At 34.9% G+C, this 19,956-nt stretch overlaps 1 protein-coding gene across 2 annotated transcripts in view; it reads left to right on the top strand.

Moving 5' to 3' along the window:
• The window catches only part of LOC116342095, a 124,491-nt gene extending 104,969 nt beyond the window's left edge, over positions 1–19,522 (top strand). For both annotated transcript variants that reach the window (XM_031769589.1, XM_031769590.1), the window contains 7 exons: positions 15,941–16,140; positions 16,218–16,412; positions 16,583–16,739; positions 16,832–16,929; positions 17,129–17,397; positions 17,650–17,858; positions 18,980–19,522. In XM_031769589.1, coding sequence (XP_031625449.1) covers positions 15,941–16,140; positions 16,218–16,412; positions 16,583–16,739; positions 16,832–16,929; positions 17,129–17,397; positions 17,650–17,858; positions 18,980–19,128 — 1,277 coding nt within the window. In that variant the 3' untranslated portion in view covers positions 19,129–19,522. The remainder of the gene's footprint in view (positions 1–15,940; positions 16,141–16,217; positions 16,413–16,582; positions 16,740–16,831; positions 16,930–17,128; positions 17,398–17,649; positions 17,859–18,979) is intronic.
• Positions 19,523–19,956: the final 434 nt, after the last annotated feature.

The raw sequence follows: 19,956 nt of genomic DNA, 5'->3' as shown, positions 1-19,956 counted from the left end.
CGTAATGAGCTGAAACTTTGCACAGGTTATTTTTATCACACATAAATACTATTCCGAGAGTTTGAAGACATTTCAACGAATATTAGGGGCACCTCCCGAACAATATTTTGGATTTTTCGTTCTAAAACGAAATTTTGTATGGGAAGTACCCTTAATATGCATTGAAATTTCTTCAAACGTTCAGAATGTTAACTTTTTGTGAAAAAAATGACCTCTGCAGATTACGATATCATATAGGCATGGCTCCGATACAAAAATTCCCATTTTTAGTAGTTTTTGTATGAAAAGTGCTTCGAAAATTATTTGTATCGTAAAACTAATGTCAGGTTCAGTTTTCTCATGAATTCTTTGAGTAAAAGATTTGTAATAAATGCATGTTGTGGATCACAGTGCGGAAAAGTTCATCTTACGGATGTAAGACATTTTATTTTATCTGCGGACTGTACGTTTTTTTTAAATGTCTAAATAATACCGGCTTTGAGGAATGTTGATGCTGAATCAACGTTTATAGAATTATATGCGTGTCGGTCGGTGTCCGTAATAGTAATTAGTGGCAAGTTGTGTAGCAGCAACAGGCAGCATTGTCGTCATCATACGTGTAATTTGTAGAAAATCCCAACCGCAGATGAAGGGAAATAAAATTCTGATTACAGTTTTAAAGTGTGAGTTTTATATGAAGCCAAAAATCTTCGAGAGAGAAAAAACGAACCATTTTTTGTGTATGTACGAAGAAAACTTTATAACTTAACTTCGGAAGCTCTGCAACGCAAGTTTCCTTTAATTGTACTTGTAATGTGTCGGCTGATGGTGGTTACCAACAGGTGGTTTCCATAAATTCACATTCTCTACCCCGTTGGGTTGGCAAGAGACGAGAATGGCATTATACACATGAACGACGAAACACACCATGATAATAAATTTCAACTGTTCATTTTCACTTAGCACACAATGTTCTTATTGGAAGTCTCATGTGAAAGGCTTTTTTTTGTGCACATTTTGTTGTTTCGTGCCGTTGCTGTTTACTGCTTGGCCGACTTTACAATTTCCGGCCCGTCAGAAAATCGCACCAGAAAAAAATTAGTTTTTGCATTATTTATTTGAGCAACAACGATGCCTCAATCGATGAAGTGCTGAGATAAACTTTCTCTCGCTCACTCGCTTTTCCACAATGTGTTTTGTTGTATGAAAACAACAAACAATAGAATGGTTGCCTATATATCGATCCCCAACAGGGACCACAGGGTTGACGTCAATGTGCTTCCCTTCTGGCTGAAACAACAATGCACTTTTATTTGAAACGATTTTTCCATTGTAATGGTGAATGAAGCAAAAGAGTGAGCGAGAAAGGGTGAGAATTGTGAGAAAAGTAAGCTAAATAGAAAAATGCCAGACTTCGAAAATGTTATGAGGTAACGTATCACATGAATGAACAACGAACCAAATAGAAATCTAGAGAAAAAAAATATATATGAGAAAAAGAATGGATTGAATCGATTCACGACAATAGCATGATATTTGCTGGTGCAATCCATAACGATTAAAAATAGCACAAGATATTAAGTTGTTAGAATGAGCTTGGGTGCATAGCCAGATATCCATATACTGCATATGAATATTGCATTTGTGCTAATTCAGTGAATCCCATTTTTGCATGGCCATATATCGATGTAGCTCTGTGTACGGCATCCGCATGTGTCGACTAGCATATTTCCTCTGTACATATAATGAATGTTATCGGTTGGCCTAGATAGATGCGCGCATAGGGAAATTCCAATGTAACAGGTTGCCACTCTGCCATGTGAAATATAAGCCAAGCTATTCTCACTATTTTATCGATTATGATATGGATGCTGCCGATGCTGTTGCTGTTATAGTAGTAACTGCATTTCGATCTTAAGCATTTCCAGCACAATGTGCTTTTAAAACCTTTGGCTTGAAATTCCAATGGCATAATAAATGGTTTAATGTGTGTTTCCACGATCACATTTGTACTATTTTATTATCGAACGATGTCATGAATGAACAAGAATACAATAAACTGAATTCTCGGCACAACAAAATGCGTTATCACTGGTGGAATGTGCTCTAAGCGCGCAAATGGTATGGCATCATTGTAAAGTATTTCGATTCGTCATCGAGAGATGAAATGAGTGCGGTCGTATGTTGAGAAATTTTAAAGCCACATTTTTGTTACTTGAGTTATCGACCAGAAAGAAGAAACCATGTATGTGTATTCCAATTTATCGAGCACCAAATTTGATATGAGCAATTATTTGAATTTTTTTTTTGAATAAGGAATAAATTCTTTGGCCGATACTTTCTAAAGATATTTCTTGTTCCAAATACAACAGGTTCTCTATTTTTGAACCAACATAACAGAAGCTATTTTGCTGCTATGCCAGACGAGATACATATATATGTAATATGGATATGTCGTTGTTGTAAGAGATACATGCAATGGCACCCAAAGTGCGTGATGGTTGATGTTACAAAATCGTTATCGATCGTGCATACACAGCCAATGTAATAATAATCCAACGACATATTCATCGCATAATGCCTTTGATTGCTTACACTTATCACATACATAATTGCGAATTACCGTTTTTCAAGTTCTGTTTATCATTCAATTCATGCCACGATATTACACACTAAAAATAAAATACGTATACATTCCACATTCCATGTTCGTGGCTTTTGTTCAGTTCGGCTCTTCCACATGCATTTCCATCGTCGTCGTCGCGCATACGTATATGACGACCTAAACCGTAAACTCAACCATCAGTTTTTATTTGTATCGCTTCACATGCATATCTGTGTCGAAGCAAAAACATATGCCATAATTTGAATATATGATGCTCAACATACAAGTGGAACTCCAATTCCATTGTATGTGTTCATTTAACCCATAATAATTTTTGAAATGACTGAAATTTGGCAGTAAATGTTTGTATTTTTTTACAATATTCATCCTCAAACTGCGAACCGGAAATCATTCGTTCTTTTTATCAGTAACATTTTGAATTTACTTTAGTTTTCACGTCTTGTTGATTCCCGTACAACATATGTAGCTAGCATAACTATTCACGCACAATGTTTGTGTACCGTTTTTCTCTTCCTTTTTATCCATCCGAAATAAAACAAACACACATTTTGATGGGTACCATCGTGACGTTACTTTTCGGCGCGTTTTCTGTGGATGACTCATTTTACATCCGTTCACGTACCACATCAAATTACCATCACCATTTGCATCAAAATAACCATCGAACGGAAACCGTCAATAAATTTGACTAAGGGTCGATAGTGGAACACACATACGACGAAATCCTTTTCGATTTAGAAACATTGCTTGTTTCAGGAAGTGTTCAATTTACGTGTTTTTTCCTCACATGTAGATAGAACGTGCGGCTTCCCTCTTTGCATTTATGCAGAGGAACGATGGAGAAGAAATGCTTCTTTTCGAATAGCGATGGTCTCTTTTGAGAACACACAGACAAACTTTATCTATTACTGCAAAACGGATTTTGTAAACATAGCAATTACTTATTCATACGCATTTGATATTTTGTGCGACCACACATTTTGGTGACATGCAGGCAGCTAAAAAGAGATCGAAAAAAAGCAGACGTAGTTTTAAATTCAATAAAATAAACACATGCTGAAACTGTTTAATTCCATTTAAATGTAAAAGTTTTGCGTGCGGAATTCGTTTGAGAATTAAATGATCTTTTTTTGGGAGTTGGATTTGTTGGGGGTTGAAGATGTAAATCGGTTTATCCCTGTAATCATCCCGAATGAAAAATGACTGGAATTCTTCAATGGATGTTCATGGCAGTGCTTATTTGCTCTCTGTTTGTTCCGCTTGTTATATGTGTTTGTCTCGACATTTTGAACACAGAACTCATGCTCACTCTGGATTCCAACGGATTAGCACTGCTGCAGTAACGACCAACATCATAATATCTGCATACAAACTCATTCAAAATGTGATGTTGCCACTCAGAGAAAATGAGCATACACAGTCACACCGAGATTCCGGAAGAGACATCAAAGCAAACACAAATATTGCACAGTTAAAAGTATAATGTTGAACATTTTTGTATTTTGTTTGAGGCAAATAAACTGGTAATTGGTTGTTCTGCTCAGTGAAATTGATTCTTCTTCAACAAAATACATTTGAATAATTAGTTCAACTCGAGAGAATTGCTGCTACATTCATGCCAATCAAGTAAACTTCGACTGACATTTTCGATAGCTACATAGGTCGTGACAGTCTTCTACATTTTTTTTTTGCTTCGCTCAAGTATCAAGAGACGATTTTGCCATAAAGTCCCCAGACACCAACATTCGACAATCGAACGTTCTACCTGACATTTGAATATGCCCGAAACGACAGACCAACCGGAATGGTTTTTATTTAATTTTCGAACAAAAAGTGCTTCGTCAAAAAAGTATCCGTACCTGCAATGGACCGAAATAAAATTTTCATAATGAATATCGAGCGAATGGGAGAGAGAGAGAGAGAGGAAAACACGTACATACAAGTTATAGAGTTGTCTTTCCTCATTTATCGTTCCGCGTAAATAGACTTTATTCTCTTTGTGTATATATTTTTTTGTTTGTAGTCTGTTTTCTGTCTTTTTCTGTTCAATTTGTAAACAAGCCCAATTGTTTTGTCTTGGTACTTAGTTTTATGAACCGAATGTATTTTATTGGCCCGTAAACAAAAGGCAAGCAATGTGTGCATGAATGACCAATTCGTTGTGATTTTTCTTCTCATACAAAGTATTTGAAGTGGACCGAATCGAGCGGCTGAGCAGCACAGTGCAATGAGTTCGTTGTCACTTCATATTTTATTGTCATTTGACCATGTAGACACAAACATTGTCGTCGCACACTTCACTTCAAATGAATTATACACACAATAACGATAAAAACAGAGGCACACAACCAGATAGAGAGATTGTTGTTACTTGCCGTTCTCCGAAATAGATTTGATTCGATAAAAATTCACACGCTGAAAAATGAGAAATGTTTTACGAAACAAACGTGACTCAAATTTCAATTTTTGAAACTATGGTGTATACTTGAATAAAGAAGCAGAAGTCCACGGTCAAATTGATTTCACTTGAAAGATCTGTCACTTTGCATTTCGCCTTTGATTGTCATTTGCACTTTCTACATTGAGGTGAACGAATTATGTGAAATACAAATGAGATTGTATTTCTGTCGTATTGATAAGTTATAATTATAGCACAGGCCAAAAAATATCAACAATATTTTTGGGGAGCAATACAACGAAGCGTATTTTTTCAATTGCTTCCGAATCAATTGACAACTTGATCCGGTGTACTCACTTTTTTTATCATGTTACCTTTTTTCATTGTCATTGTTGTTCGACAAACACAATAGATATTTGCATGTATATATATTTTAATAGTCATCTAAGCTGCAGGAAAAACGGAAACGTTTGAATAATAAAATCGCTTATAACTTTTTTTCGAACATATACGTTAAATCGACATTGTAAATTCGAATTTAATGAAAAAATATGCAACTACTATTGATAATGTCTATTTTTGTTCGTTCGGTATGACTTTTTTTTCGTCAATATTCATCGAAATGCGTTGAAACTCAATATGAGTGTTTCGATTGTGAAATGTGCAAAAAAGCGAAATATATACACAAACACATCGTTGTCGATGGTTTAATGGTCGATATTGCTGTTGCCTGAATAAATGGCTGTGGAAGAAATAATGGTAGAAAGGCTGAATAATGAATTTTAATAAATGGTTAGACATACGGTGTCATTGGAAATGCATGTTCAATGTACATTTTGCCTCAGCGTGTACGCTTTGTGCGCCCAGTTCGCTTGTATTACCGAAATGTATTTAATAATACAGCTGTCGTTACATATTTTATTTCGCTTTTTATACGTATAAAAACTCAATGTGGCTTATGGAGCTTTGTGATACTCAAATAAAGTTACAACCATAACGGGCAAATATTATGTGCCAAATTTTCGGTACAGAGACAAATAGAGAGAGAGAAAGAGAGATGTAGAGGACGAAAGAAAATTTAGATTGAATTACGACAAGAGCGCAATAAATTGGATTTATGTTTCTGTTACTGTGTGTAAATGCTAACCACGCCACTTTCATTCTCTCTCTTTATATCACAAAAATGATATGCGACAAATTGTACAGGCCATCATCAAAAGGTTATTTTTTTCTATCTCTCCTCGCTCCCTCTCTCACATTACCGAATCAACGATAATATTAAATCCACAAAAATATGTGGATCATTTGAAAACGATAATGACGTGCACAACATTTTCATCCGGCCGCATTCAGAGTCTGACATATTTTTTGGTGAAGTGATTCCGGAAGCTGACAACGTTTTTACCAGTGGAAATTAAAAAAAAAAATACCGCTTTATTCAAATATGCATGATGTGAAATGATACATTTTTATTGCGGTGCGTCGAGATGGGCCAGTTCCGGTCGGGTCATACAAGACCACTTATGTATAATACATACCATTGGCTATGAAATCTTCAATAACAGTACAAAAGCACAATCTAATTACATCCAAGAAATGGAGACAACAACAAAAAATCATCATCCGTCGACCATCTGGTGTTCACATAAAAAAATGCATTTTATCGAGCTTCACTAACACCCAGATCACCAATCTGCTCTAATGGCGCTTTTCTACTCTGCTTCTCTGTGAATATATCCATTTTTTACATGTCACGATTCGCAATATTGTCGACGAACGATAAGAAAATGATGAATCATTGATATGGCACTTACTTAGACTGTCTTTGCTCCGATTTTTTTCACCACATTTTTTTTCGAATATAATTTCTTGTTTATTCTCAAATCAAACCATTAAGCACAGATTTTTTTTCAACACCGTTTAATACAATTTTGTATGTTTTTTTTTGGTTTGATGAGATTACACGGCCTTTTGCAATCGCTTTTGATGCGTGCGACTCAAATGTATTGCGAAACATTCGCCAAATATTTGTGTATTTTTGTTTGTACGATATGACTTTTGGTGTAATTTACAAAAATGATTGCGAAAAAAGTGTCGGATTTATTCAAAGCTTCCAACAAGTTCATCTGATGCGCTCAACAAAGAGCAGAAAAAAAAAAACATTTTCAGATGAAATGAAATTTCGATGGTCGTTTTCATTGGATGCGAGGAAAAGCGACCAGAAAAAGGGAAAATGTTTATTGATTTATTCCGCGAAAATGGTTTGTGATCTCTTTTTGTCTCGCTCTCTCCCTTGGGTGAATTTTTTTTTAAAAAATTAATTTCCTGGCCAAACGGGAAAAATACATTCGAACTTTGAGTGATTGATAGCGTTTGAGAGTCAGTATTATTTTCCGGCGCCCATAAATACCGCACAATTTTTAAATGAACCCAAACCCTTTGGGCTATTTACATTGAAACTCGAACTATTACCAACCGACTTTGCGTGTATGTGTTTGCTTAACTGTGTTGCCACAAAATCATATTATCTCTGAAGCTTAGAATAAAAACCAAAATAAAGCATAATTGAATGAACAAGTTTTGAAGCCTGAACAAAAACAAAACCAAATGGTATTTTCAGATGTATTTCATTAAATTGGCGCATTGAAAACTGCAGTCATTTTAATGAATGTGGTTTGAATGGAGCTTAAAATGAAATTAAAAGCCTAATCAATTATCCACTTTGATATGAAATAGGATTTACCCATGTTATTAAACAAAATAGTTTTTTTTCTAAAGGTGGCCACTATTTGATTCATTGAACTGTAAATAGTCTTGCTGCGTCAGAAAAATTTACAATTTTAATTTTAAGCGTTTGACGGTAACATCAACAGAAAACCACAAAAAAATCATTTTTCAATTAACTTTCTGAAAGTGATGAGCCAAAAACAAATTGCTCATTTACATTAAACAACATTGGAACCGCCTATGTTGACTTGTATCGCAAAGAAGAGAAAACAACACACTTGCTACATTGTTACTTGAACATTGTTGTTTTTTCCCTTAAATATTAACACATTGTGGCATTGTAATGATAATGAAGCGGAATTGATGATTAAAACCGCAGCAAACAGAGATCGCTTGTTTGCCAGACTTGACTCAATTATTTTTTCGTCATGAGTATCATAATTTGGGTCAATGCCATGTGACACACATCTAACCTTTTTAATGTGTTTCGGTATTATTTTCAAGATGAAATTGTATGAGTCAATTGTAAATTTCCTCGTAACTGCTTTGCTGAAATAATACGGAATCGTTCTTTCGTCGAATTCGATTTCCAGTTTTCTGACAATTTATCGTTCCACAAAACGAAATCAAAATTTACGATAATTGCTGTTTAACAGTCTTATTGGCGATGTACTGGGCTGCCCGAACGGATTTAAAGTTGCATATAAATAAAACGCGTACAATTTTTTTTTTCAACTAGCATACCGTTTATATCCAATGAAATAGAAAAAAAATACATTTGAAATTGAGCCATTGACACACGCTTTCGGTCGCACCGTTAGCATGTTTTCTTGCAATGCGATGAGAGAAAAAAGTTCAATTGAGCAAATACTGGTACATGAAAAGCATTTTAGTTATTTAAACATGAACCTCAATGGCATTCTGTAATGGCATCTCGGTATGTTTCGGAAGAAACGAATGAAAAAAATGTGTAATAAACATATTTGCAGCAAGATAAAAATGAAATGGGAATGAGATAGAGATTGTGTGTACAGTTGGTACTACCGATCCAGTAATAAGTCATAAAATCATCCGCCCGATGTGAAAGATAACCCACTTTTATTCGTTTCCACTTCAATCGACCACTTTTCCGCATTAAAAAGAAACGTGTTAATGTGCTCATCTGGTAATTAGAACATAAAATAAAAATAAAAATACCTATTCAATCGGAATGGCAGTGCTTTTTGCTCAGTAAATGTGGCCATAATCACATTTATGACCGATCGTTGTCAATCACATCTCATTTGCAAGAATATATCTACAAAAACCCTCCGAGAATCGCATACAATGTGTATACATTGGGCATTGACTTTATTTGTACGGCACAATGGATTTGACCCGCGGTTCAAGTCGATGTCGGATTCGATTGACCCTCTTATTTCATCACAATTAATAAACCTCTGTCGAATACTCAAATACAAATTTTCGTATCAAGCAGCGTTGTAGTAACTACAACAACAATGTTTGTATGGTACGGGTCGATAGTATATTGAATCGTTTATTGTCGTCAGTCGTTTGAATATCGTGTTTATATTCGTATCGATGAATATGGGATTCAGCTAGTTTTCACACTTTTCAAACTTATTGAAAACAACCAAAAAGTATCGTACTATCGAGCATGAAAAATGCATAAAATATTTCGCACTTCTTTTTTCACGTACAGTACAAGCAGTTTTTTTTTATTCAATCGCATTACAATCATGACGTCGTAAAAAATTGACAAAATACATTTAGTTTGAGTGTATTTCTTCAAAAGTATGTTCATGGTGTTTATATAAATTTTTCGAGATTTTTCAGTGCGTGAAGCTCGTCGTTATTCAATTGTATATGTATATATATTTGCGAGTGAATGTTCAAAGTTTTAATAAGTCTAACTCTTGCTGTAGGAATTCTTTATTCACAAAATCGACATAAAGTGTTTGTACATTACGAAGTACAAAACTCACTTTCACGTCGTAACAAAAAGTATGTTTTCAACACATTCTTCTTCTTTTGCTTCGTTGTCGTCGTCGTTCTTTTTTAATATTTTGTGCTTCGAACTTTTGAAAAGCGTAGAAAAAGAAAAAAATGCTCCAAGTATTTTTCAACTTTGACTTATTTTTTTCGTGTGGAAAGAAATTTGGTGTATACACTTTGAAACAGCCACAAATTGTTGAGATAACTGAAAAGCACGTAGAATTCATGAAAAGAAGAAGAGAAAAAAGAAACTTCAAATGTTATTGAAACTGTAATATGAAGCGATGGAGCAGAATTGTGGCATTCAATACATTATGAATCAATTAATTAAAAAAAAAACCACAATGAATGGATTCTGGGGCATCACAAGGCGAAAACGCAAATGTTATGCAATCCAATGGTTTGCAATTAATTAAAATCTAATGAGTACGGACTTTTTTTTACACACATAATGCGGAAAACCTGCAGTGAACAGCTTAAATCCCATTAAATAGCAGATATTCAAATAAATTCGATGTCGATTTGATTGCAATCTTTCTTCGAAATGAACAGTCGCAATAATTTTTTTTTAAATGCTTTAAATAAAAATGGCCGAGTAGAATTCTGGTTTAATTTTGTGGTTGTGCCTGAAATCAAATACAAGTCATCAATTTGAATGACTGTGATTATGGTGTAATGGTGTGTATTAAATTTCATGTGCACTTAATAGCGTGTACAATTTACAATGATGGAAATCAAAAATATATGAGCCATAAATTTACGGACTAGCGTCTGTTTTATTGGTTCTAATTAGATTTTGCCAGTGTGCTTTAATATATCTTCGACGAATATTGTTATTTAATGAATTTCGAAAAAGTGTTGTTCTTTTAAAGCTCAAAATATTCATAATATAATTATCGCTCTAGCACAACATCTCCGGTCGCCTCTTGCCGTTCATTGGTCGGCATACATGGCAGCACTTATTGGAATCGCAGTATTTTTCGAATAACGAAGCATCTTCACAATTGCGATCTATTAATTATATCGATGGTTACCAGTTTATACCGTAGAACATCAACCACCACAATGTCACACCGTTAAAAATTAATGGGTTTACTTTGCGTTGTTTCTGCGATTAGGTTGCAAATATCATATCGATAACAATCGTTAAACCACGACGTCGACAGCGACTGCGACAATGATTGAAGCAAAATTTATAGCATGACGCTACCTCATTTCACACAGATATGCTAGCCGTCCTCCATCTTATAGATGGCATAATTAATAGGTTCATTTGTTTTATTTTTATTATATGCTATAATTTATACAAAAATGTAGGTGGCCATGCAATCTCACTCGATGCGTGAAATGATTCGTTTGGCCGCCAATAGAATCAACCGAGACAAAGGAAGATTAGTCGAGATAAATCTCACCTCATTGGTGTAAGCCGGTGCTTTGCCGTTGCATACAAAATATTTCAGAAAAACAGATCCATTATCACCGAAAGTCACATAAAATCACGTCGTTTTTTTCGTTCGCACCTTTTTGACGTGGCACTGCGTGCAAATTAACGGCTTTGTCTGTGGAAATGTCAGCCATAAAGAATTAGCAAGGAAAAATAAAGTCCCCAATAGAATAGCCAATTTCCATTGTAAATACCTTTTCAAGTTGAGAGGTGCGGAAAAAGGCCGGAACATTTTCATTTATCGCTTGAGATTGGTTTCTGTCACACCTGGATGAACCCCGTTGGGAAAAAATCAGTGTCAAAGGAACAAAAAAAATGCGTATGATAAAATAATACGCTCTACTTTGGCATGAGATGCGTCGTCGACAGATTATTTGCAAAAGCTCAGCTATGTGTTTGGTTTTTCACAGCATCCGAACTATTAGCAACGCAAAAAAGAAATATAACAATAGAGTGAGAGAGTGAAAGAGAATAAAACGCAACCCGAACCGATTCGTATTCGAGTAAACATTGTCCTTTTCGAATGGTGACCCGTTTACCATCAGTTAATATCACTTGGTTTAATATTGATTTATTGATGTTTGCATGTGAACCGATTCTATTTGTATTCTATCTTATCACGAACTGACGTTGACACATCACCAAATGGCCAGTAATTTGGCATCGAATCCCATTTATAAAGAGCAAGCAAACAATACCGAGTGCAGATTCTATTCATTTAATAATAAAAAACAACAACAACAACCAGCGACAAATCCCTGGCAAACAGATTCAAGTTGTTTATTTTGATTGAAGCTGTGTTTCGGTTGCAAGAGAGCTCAGTGAAAGGATTATGTTTCTGTACAAAATACACAGCACAGACACATCGAATGATATTAATGATAATGCGATGTATAAATTATAAATGAAATCGCATTTGAAATAGATTTACTCTGCTACGCATTGTATACTCAAAATGTTTCTGTTTTTGTGGACGATTGTTCGATACAAATTTGCCCCAAAGCCGCGCATTTAATAATTTCATTTGCACACTATCATATTGTATTATAATTATACGTGGTGTATATATGAATCGTTGCGGCGAAAGAGTAGCTCTTATTTTTCTCCAAATAATACTGCAACATAATTTTTTTTATGAATAGTTTATTTGTTGTATTACAACAAATAAACCGTGTGAAAAAAACTTCATGTTGCAGTATTATTTGGAGAAAAATAAGAGCTACTGTTTCGCCGCAACGATTCATATGTGTATCTTTCTTGCTTCGAATTAATTCACAACACAAATATTTCAAATGCCATAATATCGATTGTCTATACGAAATCAGACACAAAACATGGCTAACATTTTCCAATGCATCGCATTAGAAAATGGACGCGATATGATACGCAGGTATGTGTATGATGCGAGTGAACGATTGGATACAAAATTACTGGATTAAACCATTTTCGGATCGCATTAATATCGGTCGAATGAACATTTACATTTGCACAAGCTTTCGTTAGCATTTATGACTTGGAAGTGCCCCTATGTAAAGTGCACCGAAAAAAACCAACTATCATATCATGGGTGCATTCAAATGGTCTTCAATTCAATGGAATAAACCTCAAATAGTTCTCTTTCAAATACTGGTAGTTCAATGATTGCCTGCACTGAAAAACTAACGTTTCACCATATGATACGAGCCCCATTCGAGAACGTTTTATCGTTTTTGTCTGTAGATTACATCGGAAAAACTGACTCTATTATGTTACAAACTCAGTTATGTTTACTTTGTAAGCATCATCCTCATCACCATCACATTGGAAAAAGATATATCCAAATAAATTTCGTAGATCATACGATGTGTACGTTGATTCTGTTGTGTTTATGTTTGCATTTGGCGGGTGAGTTTGCATTTACAAACTCTGTTTATTTAATGTGTGTATAATATGTGTTTCGTGGCGTCATGCTCAATGTGATTTAAAAAACGTCATTCACAAAACAACTGGAGCACACACGAACCCAAAAGAGATATGGAGAGAGAAACTGACTATAAGCAGCTCCCGGATAAAACGTGCTCATTTGTTCATCATTTGAATACACAGACTGCAGTTAAACAAATATAACATTTGAAGTTGCAGTACAATTCTAGCAAACAAAACAAATTACATAAAAACAAAAATATATGAATATTAATTTTTCGTGGATTTTCCATATAATTGAAATTCCCACACATGTCTTCGCTGGCATTCCTTTCCATACCTTTCCATTCACTGTGTGAGCGCATCACAGAAAAAAAAAATTCTTCATTTCAAAAAATCACACTCTCGCACACCGACACACAGTCGAAAAATGCACATGAAAACAAATAAATGTAATTTAATAATCACTTATTTTGCGATGCGTTCGTGAATACAATTATTATGAATGCTCGCGTCCAATTTACACAATGCAATTTTTAAATTTTCTTTATTGAAAACATTATTTCTTGGAATTTTCATTCGGGAACATTCAATCCCGTTCTCAAACTAGATATTTGATTATTATGAGAGTGAAATGGAAGTAGATTCAGCGCCAAGTAAAAATTGAAGAAAATTTGAGATTAAAGGAAAATATACGTAGAAAAAACAGCAGAAATCCGATTAGATGGTTATTAAATGTAAGAGTGACGGGGTCAACAACAACCAAAATATATGAAAACTAAAGGTACGAACAAAAAATGGCCCGTTTAGTCAGCTATAAGACGCGAGATGAAAATCGTTACAGCACATTTGGCGGTGAGACGAGTTACAATAGTAGCGAAAATCTCACCGAAAGTAATCGCATACGCTTGTTGCCGAACAGCAACAAAAAATCCAAGGCAAAAACAAAGAAAATGGCAAAAAACACGAATAAAATGCCAGAAACGATGCCAACAATTTCAGCTAGTATTGAGATGCATCGAAATAAAATTGCACAATCACGAACAATAAACGCTTCAAGTGGCAGCAGTGGCATTACACAAGGAAGACGTCGTGGTCTACCGTTGCACCAACAGCGCCATTCGTTTGGTGCACAATCAAGATTTAACTGCTGTTTTAACAGCAAGTTTTGCACTCGAAAATGTAATTGGCGATGCAATCAGAGCGATGGTTGCTGCACCATTGCAAATTGTTGGCGAACGATATTTTGTTATTGCTGGTGGAAATGGTGCTGCCAACGGAAGTGTTGTGCTCGAATTTGTTGCGGCTGCATCGATTACGAGGACAACGAAAATGATGATGACGATGATGATGATATTGATGCAAAATTTGAACAGTATAAACATGAAATGAGACTAAATGAGTTAAAAAGAGAATGTTGTGACACAGTAAATGACGAACAGGAAACAAGATTTCAATCGAATTCGAATCGAATCGAAGCGTTACCATCAAATACAACCAATATCGATCATAAAACTTCAATGGCACACGACGGCGAAAGCATAAACGATGGCACTGCCAATGGCAAAACTTCTTCGTCATCGTCGTCATCGAAAAACACATCGAAAATATTCCGTTATCGGAAATATTGGAATTGGAATGACAGTTTGCGCTCGAATTCAGATAAATTCTTAGAAACTTTGGAGTACGATATGACGGACGGTGAACAAAGCTTGCAACGTACAAATAACAAATACAATCGAACAGATGTTTCCGCACGAATAAAAGGTTACCGGATTTGCACGTCTAATTTTTTCTGTGTGTCTTCCTTTGCATCAGATGATGTGCAATGAGTGAGCGCTTGTTCACGATTGTACCCACAATTGCACGCGACAAAACGTGCTTACCAGACTTACAACTTCTCTCTCTCGCACCCCTTTTTGAAATCGTATGACACATGCATTTTCACTTGGCGACGATTGCCTGTCATTTTCCTATTTCCATTTCCTGCAACATTCGGCACTTTCTTCAATCGATTTTCGCTGCATTTGTGATCGGAGAGCGAAGGAACACTAATATATTCGTTCGAACAAGCATGACATATTTGGTTTATTTGTATGATTTGAATGCCATGAATGCGGTCTACTAACATACATCAAACATTTATTTATGTTTGCACGTAATCGAATATTTATATTTAATCCAATAACAATTTATCGAAATGCACAAAGTTGTTCCATTTTGATTGGAACATTGTTTTACACGAATATCAATTGAATTTTTGTTTTTGTAGAGATGAAAAATAAATGTCAGCGTGTTCTAAACCAATAAATTGAGTCGCGAGTTGTATGCATGTATTTTTGTATGCACCACCAAAGCACAAATACCAATTTTCAACTGTTAAGTGAAGCATTGTTTGTTTATGTCTGTTACTTACATAGATGATTGAATGAAAACATTCACGCTGCTGCCGTCAGTGTGTAAAATTACCGATCCGATGTAAATTGTTCTGTTGCATGAAGTGTTCGTATATCTTTATGCCACCGTATTATAATTATAAATGACACTCATATTAGTATTATCCATGACATGTTCCATTTAATTGCTTTGTATCACGAGATGATACGATGTGCTCTGTTTGCAAATTGAATTTTCAGTTCAGTTGACAGAAACAGTCTATAAACTTACCATTTTGATTACAATGTTCTTGCATTTTATGCTTGCTTTCGATTGCTCAATTTGTTGTAACAACATTTTACTATCGACCAAAGTTTGAATTAACACTTTAAGCACTTACCCCAAATTGAATTTCTTCAAGTGAAATTTATTCAAATTAAATGAAAAACAAAAACCTTGTTCTTAATAAAAATGTATTATTTTCAATTTACAGAAGGCGTTAGTTCACCCGAAGCTGGAAAGTCACCGATAATTGGTAGCCGAAATGATTCGAAATCGTCGCCAATTCAACCTTCAAGCCCGGCCGGAACTAAGTTGTCACCAACTTCGGCTGATTGGCCCGCTCAATCCGATGAGGATATTGATCGTCTGGTTGCCATGCATCAAAACCGCAGTAGCCTCAGTTCATTAGGAGTAAGTTGTCGATTGTCCTTTTTCCGATTGATAAAAAAACCACTAATCTTAACTTTTACTCTTATTCCAATCCGTAGCTGCGTTCTGATTCGATGGCAAGTGTGTATTCGGGTGCTGGCGAAGGACGATATAATACCGTGATTGTTAAAGGACAAGTTGAATTTGGCATGCAATACAATTACAAACAAGGAGCTCTCGAGATTCACGTCATGCAGTGCAAAGATTTGGCAGCTGTTGATACGAAACGCAATCGAAGCGATCCGTATGTTAAGGTGAGTGGTGACCGCGATTCGGTTTTTCTTAAATTAAAAATGTCAAATGCATTAAATAGCCCCATTCAAATGTAATTGTGTGTACCAGCTTACTTTAAATAGAGTCCATTTTCCGTAAAGTCAATACTCATTTAATTTCATCGTCGTTTTCCGATTTGATTCATTTTCAGGTGTATTTGTTACCGGATAAGTCAAAGAATGGCAAACGCAAAACAAAAGTCAGAAAGCATACACTAAATCCGGTATTTGATGAAACGCTCAAGTATTTTATGTCATTGAATAGCTTGGAAACAAGAACATTGTGGTTAACCGTTTGGCATTCCGACAGTAAGTTAAAGACGGTTGATGTTTGATGTTGTCCACTCTATATATGTATATATTTGTAACTTAAAATCGCATTTGATTGTATTGTTTCACAGTGTTTGGACGCAATGATTTTCTCGGTGAAGTGACCATCAATTTGCAAGGCATTGTATTCGATAATCCACAACCGCAATGGTACACCTTACAGGAACGAGTAAGTATCCATTATTTCAATATCCATGACTTGCATCGAAAAATCAAATATTACATGTACCTTTGCACGACCTTCTGTGTTCGACAAAATAGTAGCATGTAGCAAGTAGTGAAAATCATGTCTGTTTACCCTTTATGTGATGTTGTTTGTCTTCTTTTTTTTGTGTGTCCTTTTTTGGTATACTTTTCGGTTTTCGTAGAGTGAACCATTTGACGACCTTTCAACATATCGTGGTGACATTATTGTAGGTCTGAAATTCGTTCCACCCGATTCGAAATCGTCGCACTTCTCGAGATCATCAATCAGCAGTGGATTACGTAAATTCGGAAGCATCAAATCATCCAATAATTCACGTAGTTCATCGTCATCGTCATCATCATCGAAAGGCTCTTTGCACGTGCTTGTCAAAGAAGCGAAAAATTTGAGCCCGGTCAAAGCCAATGGAATGTGTGATGCATTTTGTAAAAGGTAATTTTATCCGTTTAAAATATATACATACGTTTTTAATCTGTTACCATCCACTTGCAATAATCCACAGAGGATTGCAATGCACACACACACACACAGGATGACACGAATTCGTGTGCATCATGATAATTTAGAACAGACTCTATTCATATAATAAAATCGCCTTCTCTTTCTCTCTCCCTCTCTCTCTCTCTCATGTTCGTCATTTCGCTTTGTTCGTCGTTTTCTTGTACGGGTCATCTGATCTAACAGTTATTTGCTCCCCGATAAAAATCGCAATTCGAAACAAAAAACGCCAGTGGCGAAACGCTCAGTGAATCCAGTATGGAATTATACATTTGCCTATGATGATGTATCGCTTAATGAATTGTCTGAACGTGCACTGGAATTAACCATATGGGATCATGATCGATTGGCATCTAATGAGTTTTTGGGCGGAGTGAGATTTTCCCTTGGCACTGGTAAGTTTGATGCTCTCCTACATACGTTACAATATCTCCTCGTTCTCTTTTTTTGTGTGTGTTACTAAATGCAATGCACATTGACCCTACCGCACCTTGGATGAATTCATGAATATATGTAGATTTTGCGTTGCGATTTGCAAATTGTTCAGAGATTGACGATGATTCGACATGTGTTTTGTACGTGACTTAAAGCACAACCCAGACCATTTTCCGATGTGCGTTGTGTCATGTCACTAGGATGCAAGGGGCATTTTACTATATGCGAATGCCATTTTATACGGAATATATGAACATTTTTCTATTCATACATGAAATATACGAAGTAAAGTATATTCATCCGCATCAACATCTTAGAAAATTCGTACATTTCATTCGCAACCATTCGCGGATGCCGCATACGTCTTGCTAGATGCGACAAACTGTCGTGTGACATTTGTACATACACATTGCTGTGTTCAGTTTGTCGTAGCAGTTTCAAACACAATGTGATTGTTCTCAACTAAATTTGAAAAACAGTCGAAAAAAAAATTACAAGATTTTTTGTTGAATATTATTTTAGAAGCCGTATTCGATTCGAAAAGTGAGATTTTAGAAATAAATTCAGATAATATAAAAGAAATTGAAAGTTTCGTCAATCAAAATAAAAACCTTTCACAACGGTGCCTTACAGTGATTATATTACGAGTGACAAAGATTTATTTACCATTTTAGAAAAATTTCACTCAATATTACCAAAAAAATATCAATTCGGCTTGAATCTCTGTCAACTAATCTGTCACTTTGACTTTTTGAATGTAAAAATATGACTTTTCATATGCGCCATCCGCAAAATGTGTATGAAACATTCGACACCGTCCGCAAATTCGTATGAAACATCCGCCACCATTCGCAAAATTTGTATGAAACATTCGCTCGCATATGGAACATTCGTATAAGTCGGAACCCCCTAGCTAGGATGTGATGCCATGTAACACAAACTTGATTTGCATCGAAGCAACGCAAAATTATATCACAAAATCTCATTCACCTGATGTGCTCTTCAAGTTGAAATGATTTAATTTTGATTTTTTTTTTATTTTCTCTCTCTCTCTCTCTCTCTCTCCCTCTCGATGATTTAGGGAAATATTACGGTAAATCCGTTGATTGGATGGATTCAACTGGAAAGGAATTGTCGCTTTGGCAAAGCATGATCAATCGACCGAACTTTTGGGTCGAAGGATGTGTCGTTTTACGTTCGTCATTGGATAGTGCAACAAATACTAATTAAATATTAACAAAAGTGAAGAAGTTGGACCAGACACAGTTGGCGTTTTTGTTTGTAGTCTTCTATCGCGAATTCACACAATACACGAGTTAAGCAATCGTCGAAACAATTTTTCTTAATCTATATATATAAATATATGATTTTTTTATGTCGAAAATTAAACTAGTATTAGTAGACTTTTTTTCCGTTAATTTATATTAATTAATGCCATATATATTTTGATTTGTATATTTTTGACTCTATTTTCTTTTCTATATTATGTATTTCGCTTTCATTTTTGGTCGTTCTCTTGTATTCATCAGAAATGTTTTTTTGTAAATTTGTTTGCTTCAGTACAAACACACACAAACACAATATTATGATGATGCTGAATTAAAATATTATATTAATGTAAAAATAGCATTTTCATTTGTGTCCATCCAATTGTTTTTTATGTTCTCGTTGCGATAAAGAAACATACTTGAACTGAGACAGAGATATATAGAACAAATTTAACTCAATACAAAACAATTATCCAATTATTATATTGAATTACACACATACATATTCATATTTTTCATGGTAAACAAAACAAATAGAGAGAGTTGTTATTTCTAAATAAAATATTATAAGAAACTGTCCCTTTTTTCAATTCCCAAATTAAAAGAGAAAATAAATAATGCAAAATATTCACAACAACAAGAACCTAGAAAAACATATTGAAATTAAAAATAAACATGTTGAAATTATACTACTTCAGATATTATTGTAACTGTAACTTAAAATGAGAATAAAAAAAACGAACATTAAAATGAACAAAAAACAAAAAAAAAATCATATGAAAAATTGTAA

The sequence above is a fragment of the Contarinia nasturtii genome, unplaced genomic scaffold (assembly GCF_009176525.2).
Source record: "Contarinia nasturtii isolate CC-2019 unplaced genomic scaffold, AAFC_CNas_1.1 Cnas_scaffold_810, whole genome shotgun sequence".
NCBI classification, from domain to species: Eukaryota; Metazoa; Arthropoda; class Insecta; order Diptera; family Cecidomyiidae; genus Contarinia; species Contarinia nasturtii.
Note: the sequence above shows the minus strand (reverse complement) of the source record. Positions and strands in the feature narration are given on the sequence as shown.